The 20,481-nt window shown below is 41.5% G+C and overlaps 2 protein-coding genes across 2 annotated transcripts; both read right to left on the bottom strand.

Moving 5' to 3' along the window:
* Positions 1–725: 725 nt before the first annotated feature.
* Positions 726–1,370, bottom strand: LOC135226935 (uncharacterized). The gene has a single exon (XM_064266616.1). It carries the CDS (start codon positions 1,368–1,370, stop codon positions 726–728), a length of 645 nt encoding a protein of 214 aa, XP_064122686.1.
* Positions 1,371–9,555: 8,185 nt separating this feature from the next.
* Positions 9,556–15,783, bottom strand: LOC135226970 (uncharacterized). The gene is made up of 2 exons (XM_064266673.1): positions 15,644–15,783; positions 9,556–10,437 (listed from the first exon to the last, which is right to left on the bottom strand). Exon 2 carries the CDS (start codon positions 10,380–10,382, stop codon positions 9,708–9,710), a length of 675 nt encoding a protein of 224 aa, XP_064122743.1. The 5' UTR covers positions 10,383–10,437; positions 15,644–15,783; the 3' UTR covers positions 9,556–9,707.
* Between the last annotated feature and the right edge of the window lie 4,698 nt (positions 15,784–20,481).

Here is a 20,481-nt window from a genome sequence, read left to right as displayed (position 1 = left end):
GGGGGGTGGGGGGGGGGGGGGGGGGGGGGGGGGGGGGGGGGGGGGGGGGGGGGGGACACAAACACTCGAGATCAAAGAGAATCCCCTAGAGTCGAACTTTTAGAAGCACCAGTGAGAGATGCAGGCAAATACTCCTGCTGCACCAACTCCGCGCTCACTACCTTCGACCTCTTGACAGGCCCCTTGAGATCCTTACGGCAACAAATAGGCCTTGGAGAAGAAGGAGCACTTACATCACATGCACGGGCAGGGGAGGTTGCAACACGCTGGCAATGTGCATGGACAGGGGCAGGGCCGGATTTAGGCATGTGTAGGCCCCTGGGCAATCTGTGTGTGGAGGCCCACCCTACTTGAGGCGGGTGGCGAGCGAAGCAAGCCTCACTGAGGGGCCCTGTAAGCTCCACCGGGAAATCATCATTGCTGGTCCTGCCAGTAATGCATTTTGGTCATCTTAATCACGTGTGCAAAATGACCTCTCCTGACTCTGTACACTCGAGTATAAAAAGATTATGAAAATCAATTTCAAATAAATAGCATATGTTTTATTACCATAAATCTAAATATGTTAGTTTGCCTTCACTCATCAGGACTCTTCACACCTGACTGTACAAACTGACCATTTTTCGAAGGTGATTGGGAAGCATGACCCATACTCAGTGCCGCCAATCTTAAAATCAAAACCAAAGTTTCTTCGTAGAATAGAAAATCTATAGCGGTATCTGTATTTACAGACCAGACACTTTACGAGACTTGGCCCTTGCAAATTTGGTGATCAATATGTCAAAGTCAATGTCTCTGAGGATGTCATACTCAATGCTCATCAAAGCCAGATGACTGAGTCGATCATGATGCATTGTGGTACGAAGTCTGTTTTTGAGGGATTGATACAGATCATCATTATATTCACAAACTAATTTTACTGCAGCTGCTTCTATTTCAGTACAGCTCAGTGATTCCAGTCCAGATAAGAAGCCGAAAAGGGAACAGGTGTTCTCGTAGGCCTTCAAACGTTGATTAAGGGATCTCAAAAACTGATCAATTACTGGAAGAAAATTATCAGCACGAAACTTTTCAGAGTGAGAAAGAGTTACTTCCTCAGATCGTCCATAATCCAACCGATTCAGGCGCACATTGCGGTGACGTATGCGTGGTGGAGAATATTCATCGGTTCCAGATATGTCCTGTCCCTTCTTCTCATAAACATGAAAGCACTCGCGCTTTTCACGTACAAAACATTCCAAGGACTTCAACACTGCTACTGCTGTGTTCAGATCATGTTTTGGGTCTTGCAGTGTGTTACTTGCAGCATCAACTCGGCCAAGAATGTCATGCCAAAAAACAACATAAATGGCAGTCTCTAATTTGAGCATTTTGTCATGGAGTCTATTGGCCTCATACCGTGCTTTGGCTAGCTCATTTTCATCACTTGCTATAATACACCCTTAAATTTCACTTACCTCTGATGCCACTCACAAGGATGTTAAGCAGTGTGTGGAGCGTTGACGCTGTCATCAGTATGGTACGTGTTAAAGCCTCTCTCTCCATCTCTTTTTCCTTCGTTAAGAGTATCGTACGCGTCAAAGTCCGTCTCTCTCTCTCTCCTTTTATGGGACTTTTATACATTCGGTAGATAGACAGATTCAGGCGCTCATGGTTTGATCTGCATTTGGGAGGGGGCAATGCCGCCCCCTCCCAAGTGCCGCCCTGGGCGACCGCCCATAGGAAGAACCGCCACTGATTACGCAGACAATGGTACAAATACATACATTTAATAAATAAACTCACAGAAACCAAAAAATATATAGAAATATTTGAAGTCAGACTTACCTACAAACCGTCCCTTCCGATTTTGTCAACCAACAATGCATTCAAAAATAGATAGGAGGCAATTTTAGGGGTAAGTGTAAACATAGCCTAAATTTCTAATAATATCACGTTTTTTACTTTGGTTTTGCTGTAGTTTTCCGTGATGAAAAAAGATGAATCATAAATATCCACAATTTTATTTTATTCCTGACTAAAAAACTTTTATTCCTTATATATTTACTGAAATAAAAAATTATTTAAGCCTGGGTCCTTTTTTTGAGGCCCCCTAAAATGTGGAGGCCCCTGGGCATGTGCCCTCTTTGAGCCCCCCCTAAATCCGGCCCTGGACAGGGGAGGTTGCAACACGCTGGCGATGTGCATGGACAGGGGAGGTTGCAACCCCTAGCCCAAGCGTCTTCCAAATCGCCGCCATTTTGGACGCCTCCAACTCTGGAAGAAAAGAGATCGATGAAAAAGTCTCACCCTTCTCGGGAATCAAATTAACTCCTGAAAAAGAAGGGGCTACATTACAAACATTAGCCTGGTGGGCTCCCGATACTTCCAGCGACGAATCAATGGAAGAAAAGGGAGACGCAAGAACAACGCTCCTATGGGGGTTGACGACTGCAGGAGATGAAACATCTGAAAGAGGAGAAAAACTTTCCCTAGTAGGAAGAATAGAAACCCTCCGATGCTCTCTCTTGCCAGAAAACGACCTCCACTGCTCTTTAGGCCATGCCCGGCATTCCGTGCAAGGATTCGTGATAATACAAAAATTAGAACGACACCTACTGCCCGTTATGCGAGGGTCAGTCGCTGCCGAAGCCAGAAAACGAGAACACAGAAAACCTGGAACTCCGGGGCACATACGTTGACGCCGAGGAGTAGAAGCAGCCATAACATTAGCCAAACACACACACACAACAAACAAAAGCAAAACAGGCAATGAACCGGGAAAAGGTCAAGAGAAGTTAACACGACTCTCGCCCAGGCAGTCTAAGAAAAGAAAGGCGTAGCGGCGTCGTCCTTGACCACTCCTCACCTGAGCTACGCAATATTCCTTGCTTTCATCTGCTTTTTAACCGGAGCCAGCTAAGCGCTAGAAATTATCCTATTGTTAAGACCGAAGGTTTGTTCGCGTATGAACAATTATAATTTTGAATCCAGTTCACATTTAAATAACTGGACAACTATTTATATGCCAATTTCCTTTTCATATACCTTGCACATTTTATACACATGCAAAATGTCTTATGCTTACATATAATAAATGGGGAGAATGGTATTGCAGCTAGTTTTTCTGCACTTTTAATGCTTCACAGTGAGAACTACAGCAGTAGTGCCAACTATCTATAATAATATTTCGATCACTAGTGCTTTGGGTTACACACAAATTAACATTGAGGATTACTAAGTCTAAGGTTTCAAACAACAGAACGTATTGACTTAGTGGTTCATTGTGCAGCACTTCTCAGTCTAACTAGGTTTGAGTCAAGATGACAAGACCCCAGTGTGAGGACCAGAGATTAAGACAGGTAGCTGGGTACTGATAATTTATTTACAGACAAACTGGGTTGACATAGACAGGTGCGGACGGATATGTAGTGCAGTCTCGCACCGCAAACAGAAATGACTCCGAGACGGTAAATTTGTGTTTTCTTACAGACATTCATTTAGATATAATAAAGCGTACATATAATGGAATTGCAAGTGTTATACATCAGCGAAAAGGCCGCGGAACGCTCTATCGGATGGAAGTAAGGACAACGCGACTTGATGATTGGTTACAATGAAAATAGGGAAAAAGTGTTGTCCTTACAAATACTCCCCCCCAAGACAATGATTATGGAGTAATTATTGGATGACAAATTACATGACAATTTGGAGGCAGGGGGCGACCCCGTGTCGTTGTGGCACTTGATGTGGGGCGTCCTCGAGTATAGTCCTTCGGTTTTGCTGATCGACAGGATGCCTCCCCTGGCGGTAGCCTGGGGGGTTCTACTGTATGCCGGGCGACCAAGACTGCGAGAGAGAGCTGCATTGTGTGTGGTGGGGACGGGCCGTGGGAATCCCCAGGTGCGGCAGTGGCGTCCCGCGGGCATGGCGGAACCACAGGTGAGCAGCGGCGTCAGCAAGTCGAGGAAAACCCACAGGTAGCGGCGTCGGCAGGCAGGGGAGGCCCACAGGCGTGGCAGCGGTGTCGGTAGGCCGAGGAGGACTGCAGGCGGCGGCGTCAGAAGGGTGAGCAGGTTCACAGGTGTAGCATCGACGTCAGGAAGGCCGAGCGAGCCCCAGGAATAACGGCAGCGTCGAGGGTTTGAAGAGGCCCACAGGCAGCGACGTCAGGGGGCCGAGCAGGCCCACGTGTGCAGGCCGCGACGGCCGGGTGGGAAGCAGGGGTCGGCCTCGGGTGGTAAACACGGCCCGGTCCGGGGGGGAAGGCAGGGGAGGGCCCAAGGCAGCGACGTCGTGTGGTAAAGCAAGGTCCCTGGTGTTAGCAACGGGTCGGCAGCAGCCCACAGTAGCGACGTCGGGTGGGAAAGCACGGTCCCTGGCTTATAGCAAGCCCAGTTGTCGGCAGGCAGGGGAAGCACAGGCAGCGTCGGGTGGGTGGGTAAAGCACGTCCCTGGCTTATAGCAGCAGTGTCGGCAGGCAGGGGAAAGCCCACAGGCAGCGACGTCGGGTGGGTAAAGCACGTCCCTGGCTTATAGCAGCGGCGCCGGCAGGCAGGGGCTTTCATCTGGGGACTCGCAGGTGCGGCAATGGCGCGGGGGAAAAACCGAGGAGGCCCGCAGTTGCGGCGGGTCGAGAAGATATCTGGTGTCCCCCAGGTGAGACAAAGGAGGCCGCGAGGTCGGATGGATGTTTCTGGACCGCCGCCTGACTTTTGTGTTGGGTGACCAGCACCCAGCTACCCGTCCTCGAAATAAACGCCAAAACACGCTGGGAAGCAGTGCCGTGATTAGTCCGTTAATGGCGTTGGTCGTCCTCGCAGTGGAGTTTTCAGAGACCTAAACTGTGGCGCCGTATTGAGTCCGTTAAAGGTTCTCTGAAGGTGAGCGGCCGTATTTAGTCCGTTAAAGGCTGGGCCTAAACCGCTTGTGTCACCAACTCCGGGAGGTCACCAGTTGTGAGGACCAGAGATTAAGACAGGTAGCTGGGTACTGATAATTTATTTACTGTTGTTGTTGTTGAAGATTAAGCTGGCTTTATGCCAGCACGAGCTCTTGCTCATAGAGCAGCCCGTAGGTCATTTGAATTTTTTGGATGTGGAAAGGTGATTTTTAAGGATATGAGGTGAGCCTTTATTTATGATTCTATGGGTTATGCACGTGAAATGGTATGATTTGAAAAGGAAAGGAAAGGTGAACAGGCAAGGTTACAAACCCCTTTAAACCCTAAGGTACCCATTAGTAGGAGATAAAGATCGATAGTAGCGAGTCCTGGCGAGTCAGAGATAGCCAGTAAGGAAAACGAAAAATTTATAGTCGTAGAAAAACGGAAAAAAAAGCACATTAATCTATGGAGTTCAAGTACCATATTTCGCTTAACGACAATAGAATAAACAGCGCCGATCGTTAGTAATAGAGATTCGGCGAGAGAAAAACGAAATATTATGAGTTTTAGAGAAAGCAAAACAAAAGTAAGCAACAGCTTAAGCGGTAGTTAGAGTGACAGTTGAAATATTCGATCGTTAGACGTGAGGCGGCCGAAAAACGGAGGGGAAAGGAGGGTTGTTTAGTAAAAGAAAAAGCAGTTAATGCTATAAACAGCACTTTTCTCGAAGGAGATCATCTGGAACTGATCTCTAGGTCCAACAGAACGTGGACGAGCTCAGAGACCAGTTGATGATCGTTCTATTGCAGAATGGGTAATTGCCTTTGTGGAGTTCTGAATCGAAATTCAGATTGGAGGAAATCATCTGGGAGAGAGATCTCAAAGTTGAGGGCTTCCTGGAAGATCTCTGTAAACAGTCGGTCGTTGAAAGTGTAATGCTTGTCGGATAGAGCTCTATGAATGAAGGCATTGAATTCGTCATAGGTCATCAGGAGCTTGTTTATCCCTTGTTCCCCTACGAAGCGGAATTCACTTCCAGAGGCGACGGATTTGAGTTTTGCTTTGCCGGTCTGGACATCCATGTCTTTTTTAACTGGGAACTCCTCCGTTTGTGTTCCCATTTCCTTGTGCAAAATGGGAGCTACAGCAGGCGTCTGGATTTCCATTTCTTCGATCGTAGCTTCTTCTTCTGTCTGAGTTCCTGCTTCAACACGAGCAGGAGTCGACGTCGTCGGCGATGCGAAGGCTGGGGGAGTATCCTGAGGGGTTGGGGGAATTGACTGAGGGGTTGAGGGAATAACCTTAGGGGTCGGGGGGGTTGGAAGGGGTTGGGAATTGGAGGTTGGAGGGAGGGAAAGGATGATGGGTTTGGGATGTAGTGACGAGGTTTGGGGTGTTCTGTAGGGGGAGGTTGAAGAGCTTGTGGTGGAGGTGGCCGATTAGTTCGTGGATCAATACGAGGTTCTAATGGTGGTCGTCTTGAGGGCGATGGTTGTCGTTCTCGAGGTCTTGCTGGCGGTGGGGAAATGCCCTTCATCCTCCAGATTTTTTCCAGTCTGACAGGGCACCCCTTGAACCATGCATGATGAGACTGATGGCAATTTGGGCATCGGGCAACAGTGTGGCCTTTTGCTTTAAATTTGTTGAGGCAAACGTCGGTCTCATGCTTTTGGCTGCAGATTCCACAGACATGCTGGGCCGTGCACTCCCTCCTGTGATGCCCAAACCTCTGGCACTTGAAACACCTGAGAGGTTCGGGGATAAAGGCTTCGGTCTTGTAGTTTCCGAGGATCCCAAGGCTGATGAAGTCTGGAATTTTGCCTCTAAACGTAGCTTCGACTTTTTGAGTTTCTTCTTCAGTACCATCTCTGTTTTTCACTTTGCAACGTGAAGCAGTCAATATGCCTGGTACTTCGAGAATCCGTTCAATAGTGACATATTTAGGGACTTTGCAAATCATTGCTTTCGATGACTTCTCAGCAGGGTCCAAAAGGAGGCATAAAGGATCGTTCTTCAGGAGGTCTGCCGACTGTTGGTCCTTCGGGGTAATAATGAATTCCCCTTTCAGATTCGGTCGGGCTTGGAGTTGTGCTTTAGGGTATTTTTTCTCAAGTGCTAGGACGGCCGCATACGATGTCTGGTGTTCTTGGGAAGTTGCTTTGAATTTAGGGAGTGCCTGAGTCGTCATGGTAGGTGCTGGAGGCGTCGAAAGTGTAGGAAGGTCGATGACAGTATTGAGGGCTTTTTTCCGTTTTTTCTGGAAGCCCTGATCGTCGAGGAGGGGCGGTTCCCCTTGCTGGGAGCCAGGAGAGGACGGCCGCTTCTCTGCCATCGTCTTGAGTCAACAACAAAGCGAGCTGCTCAGATTATGTAATGGCCAATAGTATTGCGCAAGGATGACGTAACGTAAAACGTTGATTTATTTACAGACAAACTGGGTTGACATAGACAGGTGCGGACGGATATGTAGTGCAGTCTCGCACCGCAAACAGAAATGACTCCGAGACGGTAAATTTGTGTTTTCTTACAGACATTCATTTAGATATAATAAAGCGTACATATAATGGAATTGCAAGTGTTATACATCAGCGAAAAGGCCGCGGAACGCTCTATCGGATGGAAGTAAGGACAACGCGACTTGATGATTGGTTACAATGAAAATAGGGAAAAAGTGTTGTCCTTACACCAGCTTCTTGATTGAGGACTTGAAGAAAAGGGATCCTGTTTATCTTGATTCCCACCAGGAAATCAAAGGATAACTTTAATCCTACTTGCTGGTTCTCAAATGGCAGACTGCCAACCTTGGCTCATCCACTGGTTTCTTAACACTACAGCTATGAGTGAGAAAGGAGCTGTACCATTCTTGAGGAATGACACTGGGCTGAATGGAACTAACTTCTTTCCCTGACAAATCAAGTATATACAGTATGCCTGAGCACCAAATACAAGTATAAATGTAATCAGCTTTATTTAGGCAATGGTTTGCATTTAATACACCCATTTTAAGAAATGGAAAAACCCTTGAACCTAACAAGCCTTTAAAGATTTAATACCAACTCCACTTCAGTTAATTACACACAAGTGCAGTACGTACCGGATGGTACCATATGGCAATTTTTAAGTCAATGGCATACCTAAAACTCTGCTCTCCAGCAACCATCTATGACTGTCAAATAAAAAATATTCAAATGGTAAAAATTGGAGCACAAGTAATTTCATCACTTTCATAGAAATCTTTGAGGAAAATGGTTTCATGTTTTAGCATATCATTAAACCAAATTTAGCCAAAAACAGAGGGACAATAGTCACAATAGTCCTATTGATGTCGAAGCCAAGCATTAAGTTAGGTACTTCTTGCTTTTTCAACTATAGTGGAATTTTCTTTCAATAGTTGTGCAAGTCGTTTAATAAACCTAAATGGTTAGTTCCCATTTAACTAAGTATTTTGATCCTCATACATTGATGAAATAAATCTAGCATATTCACCAAAAACTAATCCTGCTTACCAAAGGCTCTGTGTTCCCTAAAAATCTATCTGCATAAAGTTTCACACAAATCATTGTTTTCATATAGCTAAATAGGACACCTATCCCATTTTTATCACTGGGTAGAAAAAACTGTAGACAAATAGGAACCAACAATAAACACGGCACAACTACTAGGTAAACTAAAATGAAAAGGCTTGACAACTGAAAAAAGTATTTGTGCCTTAGATCTTATGATAAAATATCCAAAACTTTACAAAAAAGCCATTTCCAACTCGAGTGAAATTCAACCAATACCAGTCATGTTAACAAAATTAATAAAATCATCTTGACATGCAATTTTAAATATTCCCAGTGCATTACAAGTCTGCAAGTGGCAACCTTTGTTATTTTTTCTGTTCACTTTCAGTATATACACTTTAGTAGATTATTTTTTTCTACACATAATGAGCCAAACTGACTAGGAGCCTCATGCCTTCAATAGTTCATAAAATTCAAGATAGTACAGTACTGTGCAAAGTATCAAACTGAAAAACACCTTCCCAGTCTTCTTTTATAAAAAGTGCCTCACTTCATAAAATAGTATGCCATATTACCCATCTATACTTTTACATTTGCCAAGCTGCTATTGAATAATGACCCAATAAAAAGTAAAATAGTGCTGTAATAATTGATGTGGAAATCAACACAGTATGTGGGGATATAAATATTTTTATTGCAAGAGCTTGTGCACAATAATATTCACTCTAAAGGGGGAATCTAAATTTAATTATATCAACTGCGTCCCTGGTCGGCTGAGAAGTTCGTTAAAACTTGGTGATATGCAGCCTGCTGAAGTACACCCTCTGGTTCTGTGTACATACCAGTGTTCCAACTTCTTTTATGATTTTTGAGTCAGGGGTGGTGGCAACCTTGCCTTTCATAAGTCTCTCCTGGGTTCGGTCACTATCAGTAGAAATTTATAGAGTACGTATATATCTAGTCTACTGACCTGGGACACTCATTTTTTAGAAAACAAAATCAACAGCAATCAATGTTTTGACTTTTAAATGACTACAAATAAAACTGGAGGCTTCTGCTAAGTAATGCTTGAAAAAGGGAGCTTAGCCATAATTTAAAATGTTTCTGCTCAATACAATTTTAAAATTTTCGAGCTGATCTAGCTTTATTACAAAGTATTTTAAAATACTTATCAAAAATAAAAAAGTTAACTCAGCATTAATAGCATAAAAAATAATTCAATCAAAATTAAAACTAATGGCTAATGAATATGGTTTTAAAAACGTAAAAGTTTATACATTCACATCTTAAATTTTTTTTTTATATACATTCACACCTGTTAATTTTTTTTTTAACATTTACTGAGGTTGACCTTCGAATGGGTCAACCCCAAACTCCTCTTGCAACTGTCTGTGAAGCATTTTCTTATACCTTGGGCTGAAGTTGTATTCTAGTTGCTGGTAAATCATCCACAGTTCTTGCTTCATTGCTGGACATCCATGCAGTGTATCAATTACACTGTTCCACATGACCTGGAAAAACAGTACACCAAGTGTACTCCCCAATTTAATAGAACAGTGTGCTGTCTCACTGGGAGGTGTGAATAATATGTAGTTTGAGTCTGGATAGTCCTTGAGGAATTTAAGCTGCCTCTCCAAGGCTGGACTCTGGCAGGATTCTTGATTGTGATCTTTATCCAACCAGGTCTTCTCATTGTTTTCTCTACAGAAATTTTTGAACTCCTCTCCTTTGTTACTGCTACTGGTATCCCCGCCAAGTATAGTGCCTTGCTTTTTGCTTGGAGTTTTCCTTAAACGCTTCTCATTCTCCCTTCTTTCCATTTCTTCAGCAGTCTGCTTCACCACCTTTTTCCACGAGCGCTTGATTTGCTCAAAGTCAGTGTTTGCCCAGTCTCCACCTTCACCACGCACAGCAAGGAGCATCTCTTTACGGCCCAAATCTGGTCGTTCAAGTTTCAGACGGACCATCAATGCACAAAGATCTCCAACAGGTTTGGACTCATTAGAAAACATTTTTGATAGACCTGAAACTATGAATTAAGGATTGGCCCTCAAAATCTGTAGCTATCTGAAATATAGGAGAAAATACCTAGGGTCACTTTCAGTCTTACATCAACTCTTATAAGTTTCAGCACAGGCTACATAGAAAAAAGCAAACAAATTTTTCCCCAAAAAATATTGCATAATTTCTTGAATAACCATCGTCTTGTGGCCCAGTAACTCTGTAAATGAAGTTAAGAGTGAAAAATCCTTCCAAGAAAATCACCACAATTCTTTATTCCCAAAATGAAGACCAATTTTGACACATACCATCCTAAAATACTACCACCAACCTGTTTGTTTAAATATCAAGGCAAGAAAAATACTCGCAATAAAATTCCAAAAACCTCATTCAAAATTGCTGAAAAAGAACCATCAAAGTGATCACGGGTAAACAACTCTGGTGTTAAGGAAGGCATAATATTTAAGTAAAACCAGACAGCAGTGAAAAAACTTAGGCTATTCTTTCAAGAAGAGCTACAAGGAGATCAAAAGACAGTTGTGACTTCGGGATGAGGAGATGAAAAGGCAGTCATGACTTCGGGATTAATTAAATGTTTTTTTTACATAAATTGCTTATATGTTTCTTCCGATTGACTGTGATCTCCACATCTTCATTTGAAATGTCTTCTATAGAATTCCATGACAGAAGCTGCCTCCAAAGATTCCACGTACCTTTAATGAATTTGCCTTTGCCATGGAATTTTTTTTTCAAAAATGCATAAATTTTTCTCTTAAAACTATAGCTATACTTTAAAGATGAAATCCCATCTGAAAATTACCAAACTCACACCAACCAGCCCATTTTTTATTAAAAGATTTGGGCAAATGTGGTACATCACTGTACTTAAGAGTCCTTGGGTGAAGTATAGGGGCTAAACCATTTCCTGCTTTCAGACAAAATAATTAAAAGCACTTTATGAAAAGTCCATTTTCAATAAAAAGAAAGACGTTATTTCTCTGTTAAGAGTCACAAGACCTCTGAAAATCATATTCAATTCAAAGCAACGTCCAAGATTGCAATGTGAGGGGGAAATGACCAAGTATCATACCCTTAGACTCAAGCAACATAACAGAACTGGAAATGACCAGATTTTAACCTAAAGCAGCAGTTATAACAACTACTGTGTCTCCAATAGGCTTTTCAAGAAGCTCTAATTACCATTTTAAATTAAGCCAGCCTAATGCTGGCAGAAGACCTTGGCTCTAGGCCAGCCTGTATTGCTTACCAGTAATAAAAAAAGGTTTTCCTCCAAAGTACCTCTAAGATGCCCCAGTAGACAAAATCTACCTTGGGCTTTTTGTCTACGTACTCTTAAAATCCACTTAAGCTATACCAGTCAAGATGATCAAAGGCAAACTATCAATGCCAATATGTACAATGTGCCAGCTATGAACACATTCCTCTCTCAGTGCTGGACATTATCCTCTACATATTAAACATACATCGCCCTCAGAACAAAATAAAGAAAGTACACAGAAATACACCAAATTGTTCTCTGTGTAAAGTCTACTTTGAAAGCTCAAGCTTCACTCAATATATGAAGTCTGTGATAGAGCAAATTCCTGAATAGGATGTAGTGTATATAGTCATTCCAATGAATGCTGGGCAATAGCTAACAGCAAATTTCTCCAGATTAAGTAACAATTTTATCAATATGTTTTTTCCACATCAAAGTTATATAATTAAAATCCTATCAAACAACAACAGAGGGATGGCTCCTCCAATTTAGGAATAAGATTGCTTTGCATACCTGTCAAAAGTACATCACTCCCCCCCTCCCCAAAGTGTGGAATCTTTATATAACAAGGTTCAAAATTGTTCATCTGGCAGAGTATGTTAGATTAGTGGATCACATATATGGCAACAATAACCATCATAAGTTGTGGAGTATTTCTCTTGCTTATCCTCCAGAGTTGCTGTGGGAGCTTAACTTGATAAAGTGAAGTTCTTGCAATACCTCCCCCCCCAACACTAATCCTCTCACCCAACCCATTTACCAGCAGTTTTTTTTATTTTTTATTTTTTTTAATGGCATTTTTACATTGCATGGAACCAGTGGTTATTCAGCAACGGGACCAACAGCTTTACATGACTTCTGAATCACGTCGAGAGTGAACTTCTATCACCAGAAATACACATCTCTAAATCCTCAATAGAAATCCCTAGAATCGAACTCGCAGCCACCGAGGTGGTACGCCAACACCGTACCGCCCATGCCACCGAGGCGCTTCAGTGAGTTCAGTCACCTCTCGTTTTAAGAAACTAGCCCTAAGTATTATTCCAGAGGTGCTCCACAATAACTTATGATACAAAGCAGACTTAAAAGAATTCCGGAAGAACCTCTTCAACATCCTACATTGCATACGCCTCAGATATAAAGCTTAAATGGATGTCTCTTACAGGACCATGAACTTTGAAAGAAATTGTTACCAGATGCTGTAGCAGAAAGGGACTTCACAGTTGTTAGGCTAGCCAGTTGTGGAGGATGTCTAAGGGGAAGTCACTGGTCTTGGACATTCTCACGACAGCACTGCATGACCCTCATAGGGAGATGCAACAGACAACAGCCGAGGCATTTTCTTCAAAGGAAGTGGGAAGGGAGGAAGTTCTTAATAGAAATAAAAGAAATTTATGTACATTGGAGGAAGGTCAAGTTTAACTGAAAAATATCACTGACAAAGCTGTAGCAAACTGTCTTATCCCGCTGAATGAATGTTATCTCACTTCAGACCTTTGAAAATGCAGGCAAAAACCATCATGACTGGACAGAGATTTATTGAGTGCCCAAAGAACACAGCAAAAGGTGATAAACATGAGTCACTTGGGAGAATGGTATTTCTACAGAAGCAGTCCGCACGGACTGCAAGGAACGTAACCGCGTATACGACATCCACTAGGGATTGGGGGCGTCCAATGTATTTCGCCGCGTTTAGTAGTTTAGTACTGGCCCCTGGGCGTTTGATTACACTTGTCCGAATAAATATTACTAAAAATTCTTGTTCAGTAGGTAAAACTGCATAGAAAAACCGCAACTGCCATAGTATAGGCCGCCGCGGATAAGTACCCTAGATCTACCGGAAACTTGTCTACTTTGGGTAGGGTGACAAATGGTTCGTCTTTTGAAGTGAAGGGTTTCAGTTTCAAAAAGATTAATATAATTAAACTTTATGCCACACTACTATTACCAAATTCAAATGAATTATGAATTCAGGAAATGTTGCATAATTTCACTACCTATTGGGAAGTTTTCATATTTAGTTTTCAATCACTAAGGAGTAGTAGTTATGCTACTTTAAAACTTTTAAACAGTGAAGCTTCAAGACTGTATACTATTAACCTTCATAGTATGCAAACTGTCTACATTAAGCCAAAGATTCTTTACAGTTCTTTGCTAGCTTAGGTACTGTGGCTCATGGTGATAGAAAATAGGTTGCCAGTTATAATTAACATTCCTCCCCATTACTACATTGTCAACTTCAAACCAAGAGCTGGAAATAAATTCTACAAATTAGCTTAAAGCAAAATTTATAGGCACAGGATATTGGTAAGGCAGCCGTATTCCGATCGCGGACTTCGCGGTAGATATTGGTACGGCAGTGAATTGCGCATGCGTCACTGTCAGACTTCCCGCCGTACAAAAAACAGCGTGGTGGGGGTACGGCAGATTCTGTTATTTATTGGTGCCGTATTGCGCTCTTGACTTGCTGTAGGTACGGCAGTTAGCTGCATCCGTTTACCAGTTTGCTAATCATACTGTATTATGTGACCGGACAGTCCCGCTTTTTTTAGTTAGCAAAATGTCACCCCCATCCTTTTTTTTCTTTGCTTTTGTGAATTTTGTCCCGCTTTTTTGTGCTACAAAAACAAAACTAAACCAATTTTATTGGAATAGTGCTGAAATTGTTTAATTTTGCCATTCCACCAGCTGGTAAATTCTATCGTCTTCTCCGACAGCTGCAATACCCAATGAAGTGAATTAAAAGAATATTGGTGTATAAAGGCAGCCCTTTGCAACTGCCGATGTCTGGCAGAATAAAGGGACGAGAAAGTTCTTTTCAGGGCCGATTCGATCGTTGGTGACCTACGTATAGTATATAATTTTTGAAAGTTTGAGTCTTCATAGATGTCTCTGGCCGTTTCTCAGCTCGTCATAGCCTGAAAACATCTATTTTTCGGCGAAAACTAATGTATTATTCAGAGGTTCACGGTGCTCCGTCGTCATTTTTCATGCTGTCACTGATATGAGTGAGGCGGCGAGGCCGCCGCCGCTGTCGCCGCTGAGGCGGTAAACATGGGTTTGCGCATGCGCAATTCACTGCCGTACCAATATCTACTGCGATCGGGTTACGGCTGCCGTACCAATATCCAGTTCGAAAATTTTTTTTATGACTAAACTGTCCTGCTAGGAAATTTATACACCAAAGCCAATACCTCTGGATTATGGTGCTGTAAAAGTATCACTAGAAAACGAGCCTAAAACATGATAAAAAACTACGAAAAAGCAAACGGATTTAACACTCAAAGTGAGGCAGCAAAAAGTGTTGCTTGTGAAATCATGGACATTTAGGAAAACTTGCTTAACTGGCTTCTTTAATTGGGTTGGTTCAGTTCATCTTGCAATACTTAAAATAACCTAACTCAGCCTAGTACTATTAGCTAAGCTATGTCTCATCATCCAGGCCACAAGCTGATAAAACGTACATACAATTAACCACTTCTTTGTTTACAATTCTATAATCAAAATGGAGACCCACTTTGATTATAGACAGGGTAAATCTAAATAGTAATAACTCCGCGGTATTTCTTTGGAAATTACACTTTCCTATAGTATTCGGGTTGCTTATTAAGAATTTACCGTTATTTTTGGGCGGTCGACTGTAATTAACCCCCAGGGGCCAGTACTAAACACGGCGAAATACATTGGACGCCCCAATCCCTAGGGGATGTCGTATTCGCAGTTGAGTTCCTTGCAGTCCGTGCGGAGTTATTCTTTAGAACTTACCAAATAAATAAATAAAAATGGAATTTCAACCCCCCTCCCCGAAAAAAAAGCAACGTATGGCATATAAGTAGTAGGGACTAGCCTAATATTCTCAACTCTAGCTAAACTACTACCATCATGGTAGGCTACACATTTCTTGGTAGATCTACTAGAATTTAACATTCCTCAAACAATTATGCTTCCATAGACTCGACAACTTTGTAAGATTTTTACTAGTATACTACTCACTTTCGAAAATCAAACAATGGCGCCTGGTTTTTGACGTTCCTTTTGGTAACACCAACAAACCAAGATTCTTTCCGCCAAGTAACTAAGACCTGTTCACGAATCACTTGACAATCTGACACCCGAATACATTACTACTGACTTCAAACTCCTCCCTGAGTCCTGACCATACTATTTACGACAGGCCAATCAGGAGGCTTATTTTTCTAAAGAAACGTTTTTATTAGTGGTGTTTCTTTGGTCACTCGAAACTGGGAGCCGAATGTTTCCTACCATCTTAAAAACATAATTGCTCATTTGAAGACAAGGTACTTGCAGTTCAACGCTACTTTCTACCCGTAAAACCAACTTAAACGATTGTTTGGGATCTAGCGTTCGATCCATGCTGCAGAAACAGTTTATCGTAAAGATTTGAAGTTTTATGTCAGTACGGCTTCTATCGAAAATGCTAACACGTCTTTGTAAAGCACTCTACCTTAGTAAACAGATAAGCCACATCACGAGTTAATATTTTTGTATTGTTTAAGGATACAGCATTCTTATTTTTGAAATTTGCAAGAAAATATAAGAATTCTAGGTGAGATAGTTTACAACGCCAAAGAAATAGAGAAAGGAGACGTGCTGCTATCCATTTAGAGATTTATACATTTCGAGATTTTATATCAAGATTTTATAGGTAATTATCTCGAACTTGAAATGTAATAGTTAGATTTTGAGCTATTTTCTAACATTTTTATGGAAATCAAGTGGAACGTTGTTGTTGAATAATTAACAGGAAGGTTGTATGGAGCACTTTGAGAATATAAAACTACAGGGTTAAGTTCAAAGACGTTATTTAGTTGAGATAGGTGCTACAGGGAATTTCCATACACTCTTTGCTAACTAAATAACTTTCATCAGTTAAAGGTGTCTGGATACCATTTATTTTCTTTTGTCGGAAGTAAAGATGTAGAATCACACCCCCTCTCCTTTTTTGTTCTTTTTCTTTTCAATGAACAACCGACGACCCTCAAATCGCTCTACTGTCACCGAAAAGTGGATTACAAACACAAAAAAAGTTTTCTCCACACTCCCCATGGGAGGTATGAAAACAAAAAAAATTCAATCCCATACTTGAGTGGCATACAAAAGATTGGTGGAAATTTAGGGAGAAACAATCTTTTTAACTTTTATTTGCCTAAGTACCTACTGTTTGGTCTATCTATCGTCACCATGCAGTTTACGCGAAATAAGAGACGAAGCCAGTACTGGCGTAGACGCCGTGCTTAGTGGGTTTCACGGGGATAGGCCTTCCCAAATGAATTGCGAACGCCAACATTCAGTACGGTCTACTCATATCCATATCTTGCCATTTCATATTCACCTTAGTAGTACCAACCACACGATAAATTGGAATGTCTAAAAAATTATTCACGGAAATAAGCGACTTATTTTTTTCTAGCTTAGATATTTGGGACTGCTTTACTAAAAAACAAATAGCATATATCCTACAGAAACTGAACATCAGTAGCTATAATATTTTCTTTTCTCCTATTTTAATTAAAGATTAACAACCATCCTCGGCCTTAACGGAATCCCAATAGATCTCATTATCCTGCAAATGAATTACAATAATAATTCCTTCAAATATCCTACTGCTTTTGGGACAGATAAACCCTCCAAAAACATGAGGGATTCCCTCTGACGCCACCCTTTTTAAAGGGTTGAGGCTCCTGGCATTATAAGTTTGCATATAAGTTACCATACAATAAATGTAGGTACACACATACATATACACTCACATTAGTGAGCGCGCAAACGTTCGTATTACGCCGACTATGACCCCCAAGGGTCTAGGCTCTGACATTGACCTGAAAAAGACCAATTCACTTACTGCCACATCATGAAGAGGTTGTAAAGATAATTATGTCGCATCACTTACCATTTATACATATTTCCATTGTCACCAGATTGCTATGAATGAGTTACTTTTGAATGATAAAATTCATACTGATATACAGCCTTGAAATGTGATTATATCTTGCATGAAACACCCGTGATGTCGGGTACACACAATACCAGGGGTGTCATCGGTTGGTTCCAAAAAGTTGGGGGGACCATGGGGTGGGTGGAGAGCAAAGCGAGCTTGCTCAGCTGAGGGGTGTAGGGGGCGCTGTGAGCCCCTCAGAACATTTTGAAATTTGAACTCTTTTTAGGGGCACTGTAAGGCCTACAAGGGCAGGTAAACTAAATAATATGGGTGGTTTAACATTAATCATCTGAAAGCAATTATGTGTCGTACGTATGGATGCCATGAAATATTTGGTGGACACGCTTATTTTAGTACATTGTATATTATATATATATATATATATATATATATATATATATATATATATATATATATATATATATATAGAATTTGTCAGTAGTTGTTCGATCCCCGACTCGGTCAACGCGGAATCAGAGAAATTTATTTCTGGTGATAGAAGTTCATTTCTCGGTATAGTGTGGTTCGGATCCCACAATAAGCTGTAGGTCCCGTTGCTAGGTAACCAATTGGTTCCTAGCCACGTAAAAATATCTAATCCTCGGGCCAGCCCTAGGAGAGCTGTTAATCAGCTCAGTGGTCTGGTAAAACTAAGATATGCTTGTCAGTAGCTGTACGTCATTGATTTTTCTTATACATGAAACAAAGCCCCTTAAATCCCTTGCAACTTTTCTCCCTTATCTGTTCAAAAAATATGATACAAGGGAGGTAGGATTTCATTAATAGTTAAATGAATAATAAATAAATATTTAAAATACTTTATAATATACCAACTATTCTTTCAAACTTATATAAATCTTCTTCAGAGGTTCAAAGAAAACTTCAGGGCACTGTTTTTAAGGGGCAATAATTCAATTTTCCTTGCTCTGTCTCCGTAGGAGCGTGATATTTGACCATAATCTTTATCATTTTAGGGGGGACAGAGTATATTGTGTCTCCCCTGACTCAAACTTTGTGGGTGACACGTCCCCGCCCCCCGTGAGTTACGCCCCTGCACAATAGAGCTCTATCTTCATTATATTCTTAGGCTAATTTATTATGGACCATTTATCTCTCTATTCTAAAGATAGAATTAAATGGAAATACTATCACGTGTTTTTGCTGTAAGCGACAATGAACCAGTAAAAGGGACTAAGTAATAATTTCAAATTTAGAATCACCCTACAGCAGTTTTCATTTCATCATAGACTCCATGAAACAGCGCTCCGCCAATAGACTAACTGCAACTGCATAGCCTAGACTTGGCCAAAAAACTGATTTTCTATCAAGAAATCATTCGTAAAATTTGGCCGTTCTGTTATTTGCTATGATCAAAACATTATGTTAACTGTACTTGGCGGTGGGCAGTCAGTCTGATATAAATAATTTAATAACTTTTAATTCACTTATTAACTAACAACTATTAACCTTTATCAAGAGTGACATGTTAGCTAACGTTTTTCGTTTACTCACTGTTCCCTTTACTTAAAAAGCCACCTTGCTTGCAAGTCTTCGTGCCTATAGAGCCAAGCAACTGAAAGCGAGCGACAGGTTTTCATTCTTCACTTGAGGTTAATTGTAGGGTAGATGCTGTACAGCAGACCATTCACCAAACTGAGCTGACAGCGGCTTTGGTTCAGCTTAAGCTATTTACAGGATTTGTTTCATAATAACTGCCAACCACCGAGATGAATGCAGCTTGGGTTCTGGTTCCTCCTACACGCGGTAGTACTGAATGAATAGTCAGAGAAATTAGTTAAACTGGGAGAACGGTGTCCGTAGAATTGCATCGGTCTATCATTGTTGATCTGTAAAAGTGCACCCTATCTTGCTTGCTTTGTGATGCGAGTCTCTTACTGTTCTGACAGATTTGAAATTCTTATAGTTAAAAAGTGCCTTTAGCCGTTAACCCTTGGCAATGATTTGGAGTCAAAGTGGAATTATCATAAGAACTCGAAGGAAATTATGGTAAAAGAAGTCTAATAGAATGGGCAATGCTGAAAAGTATATCTTTGTTCAACCAGACCACTGAGCTGATTAATAGCTCTCCTAGGCTGGACAGAAGGATTAGATATTTTTTACTTGGCTAGGAACCGATTAATTACGCAACAACTGGACCTACAGCTTATTGTGGGATCCGAACCACATTATATCGAGAAATCAATTTCTAATCACCAGAAATAAATTCCTCTGGTTCCACGTTGGCAGAGCGGAGAAATGAACTTCGAACTACCCAAAAGGAAGGCGAGCACGTAAACCACTCGCCCAACGAGAATCTTTTTCAAGGAATGCAAATTGACATGAACAAATTTATATTTCACAGATATGAAGGATGAAATAAAAACGAAGCTTCATTAGAATGTTTTTATTTTATGGTCAACAAGTAGATAATTGTGGTGTAGAAAGATAGTCATACCTTCCCGCAGAATAAATGCAACTCCGACAATCTGCAGGAAACATTATTGTTTTTTATCGAAAAAATGCATTTTTTATTGTTTCGTTTCTTGGAACAGAAACCTTACATTTATGTACAGATTGGACTCTCACTTGGGTGAACGAAAAAGTAAGGATGGATGTCACTAGTTGAACGAGGACTGTGTAGATTATTTTTTTAATTTATTTATTTATCAGGTTAACATTCCACAAACTCGCCCTAAAACTATCCTATCATAAAGCTCATTCTCCCTAACAACTAGACTAGAGCTGCCACCACGCTAGACGGACGTTTTCCGCGAGTTTTTATCGTTTACTTTCGTCGAGGTGTTGTCCGCTCGGCTATGACCCAGCAACCAGCTTTCCACTCCGTCGACCACCGTGACGGAGGATGCGAATT

Source organism: Macrobrachium nipponense, chromosome 15, assembly GCF_015104395.2.
Source record: "Macrobrachium nipponense isolate FS-2020 chromosome 15, ASM1510439v2, whole genome shotgun sequence".
In the NCBI taxonomy this organism is placed as follows: domain Eukaryota; kingdom Metazoa; phylum Arthropoda; class Malacostraca; order Decapoda; family Palaemonidae; genus Macrobrachium; species Macrobrachium nipponense.
This window is presented reverse-complemented; position numbering and strand designations above follow the sequence as displayed.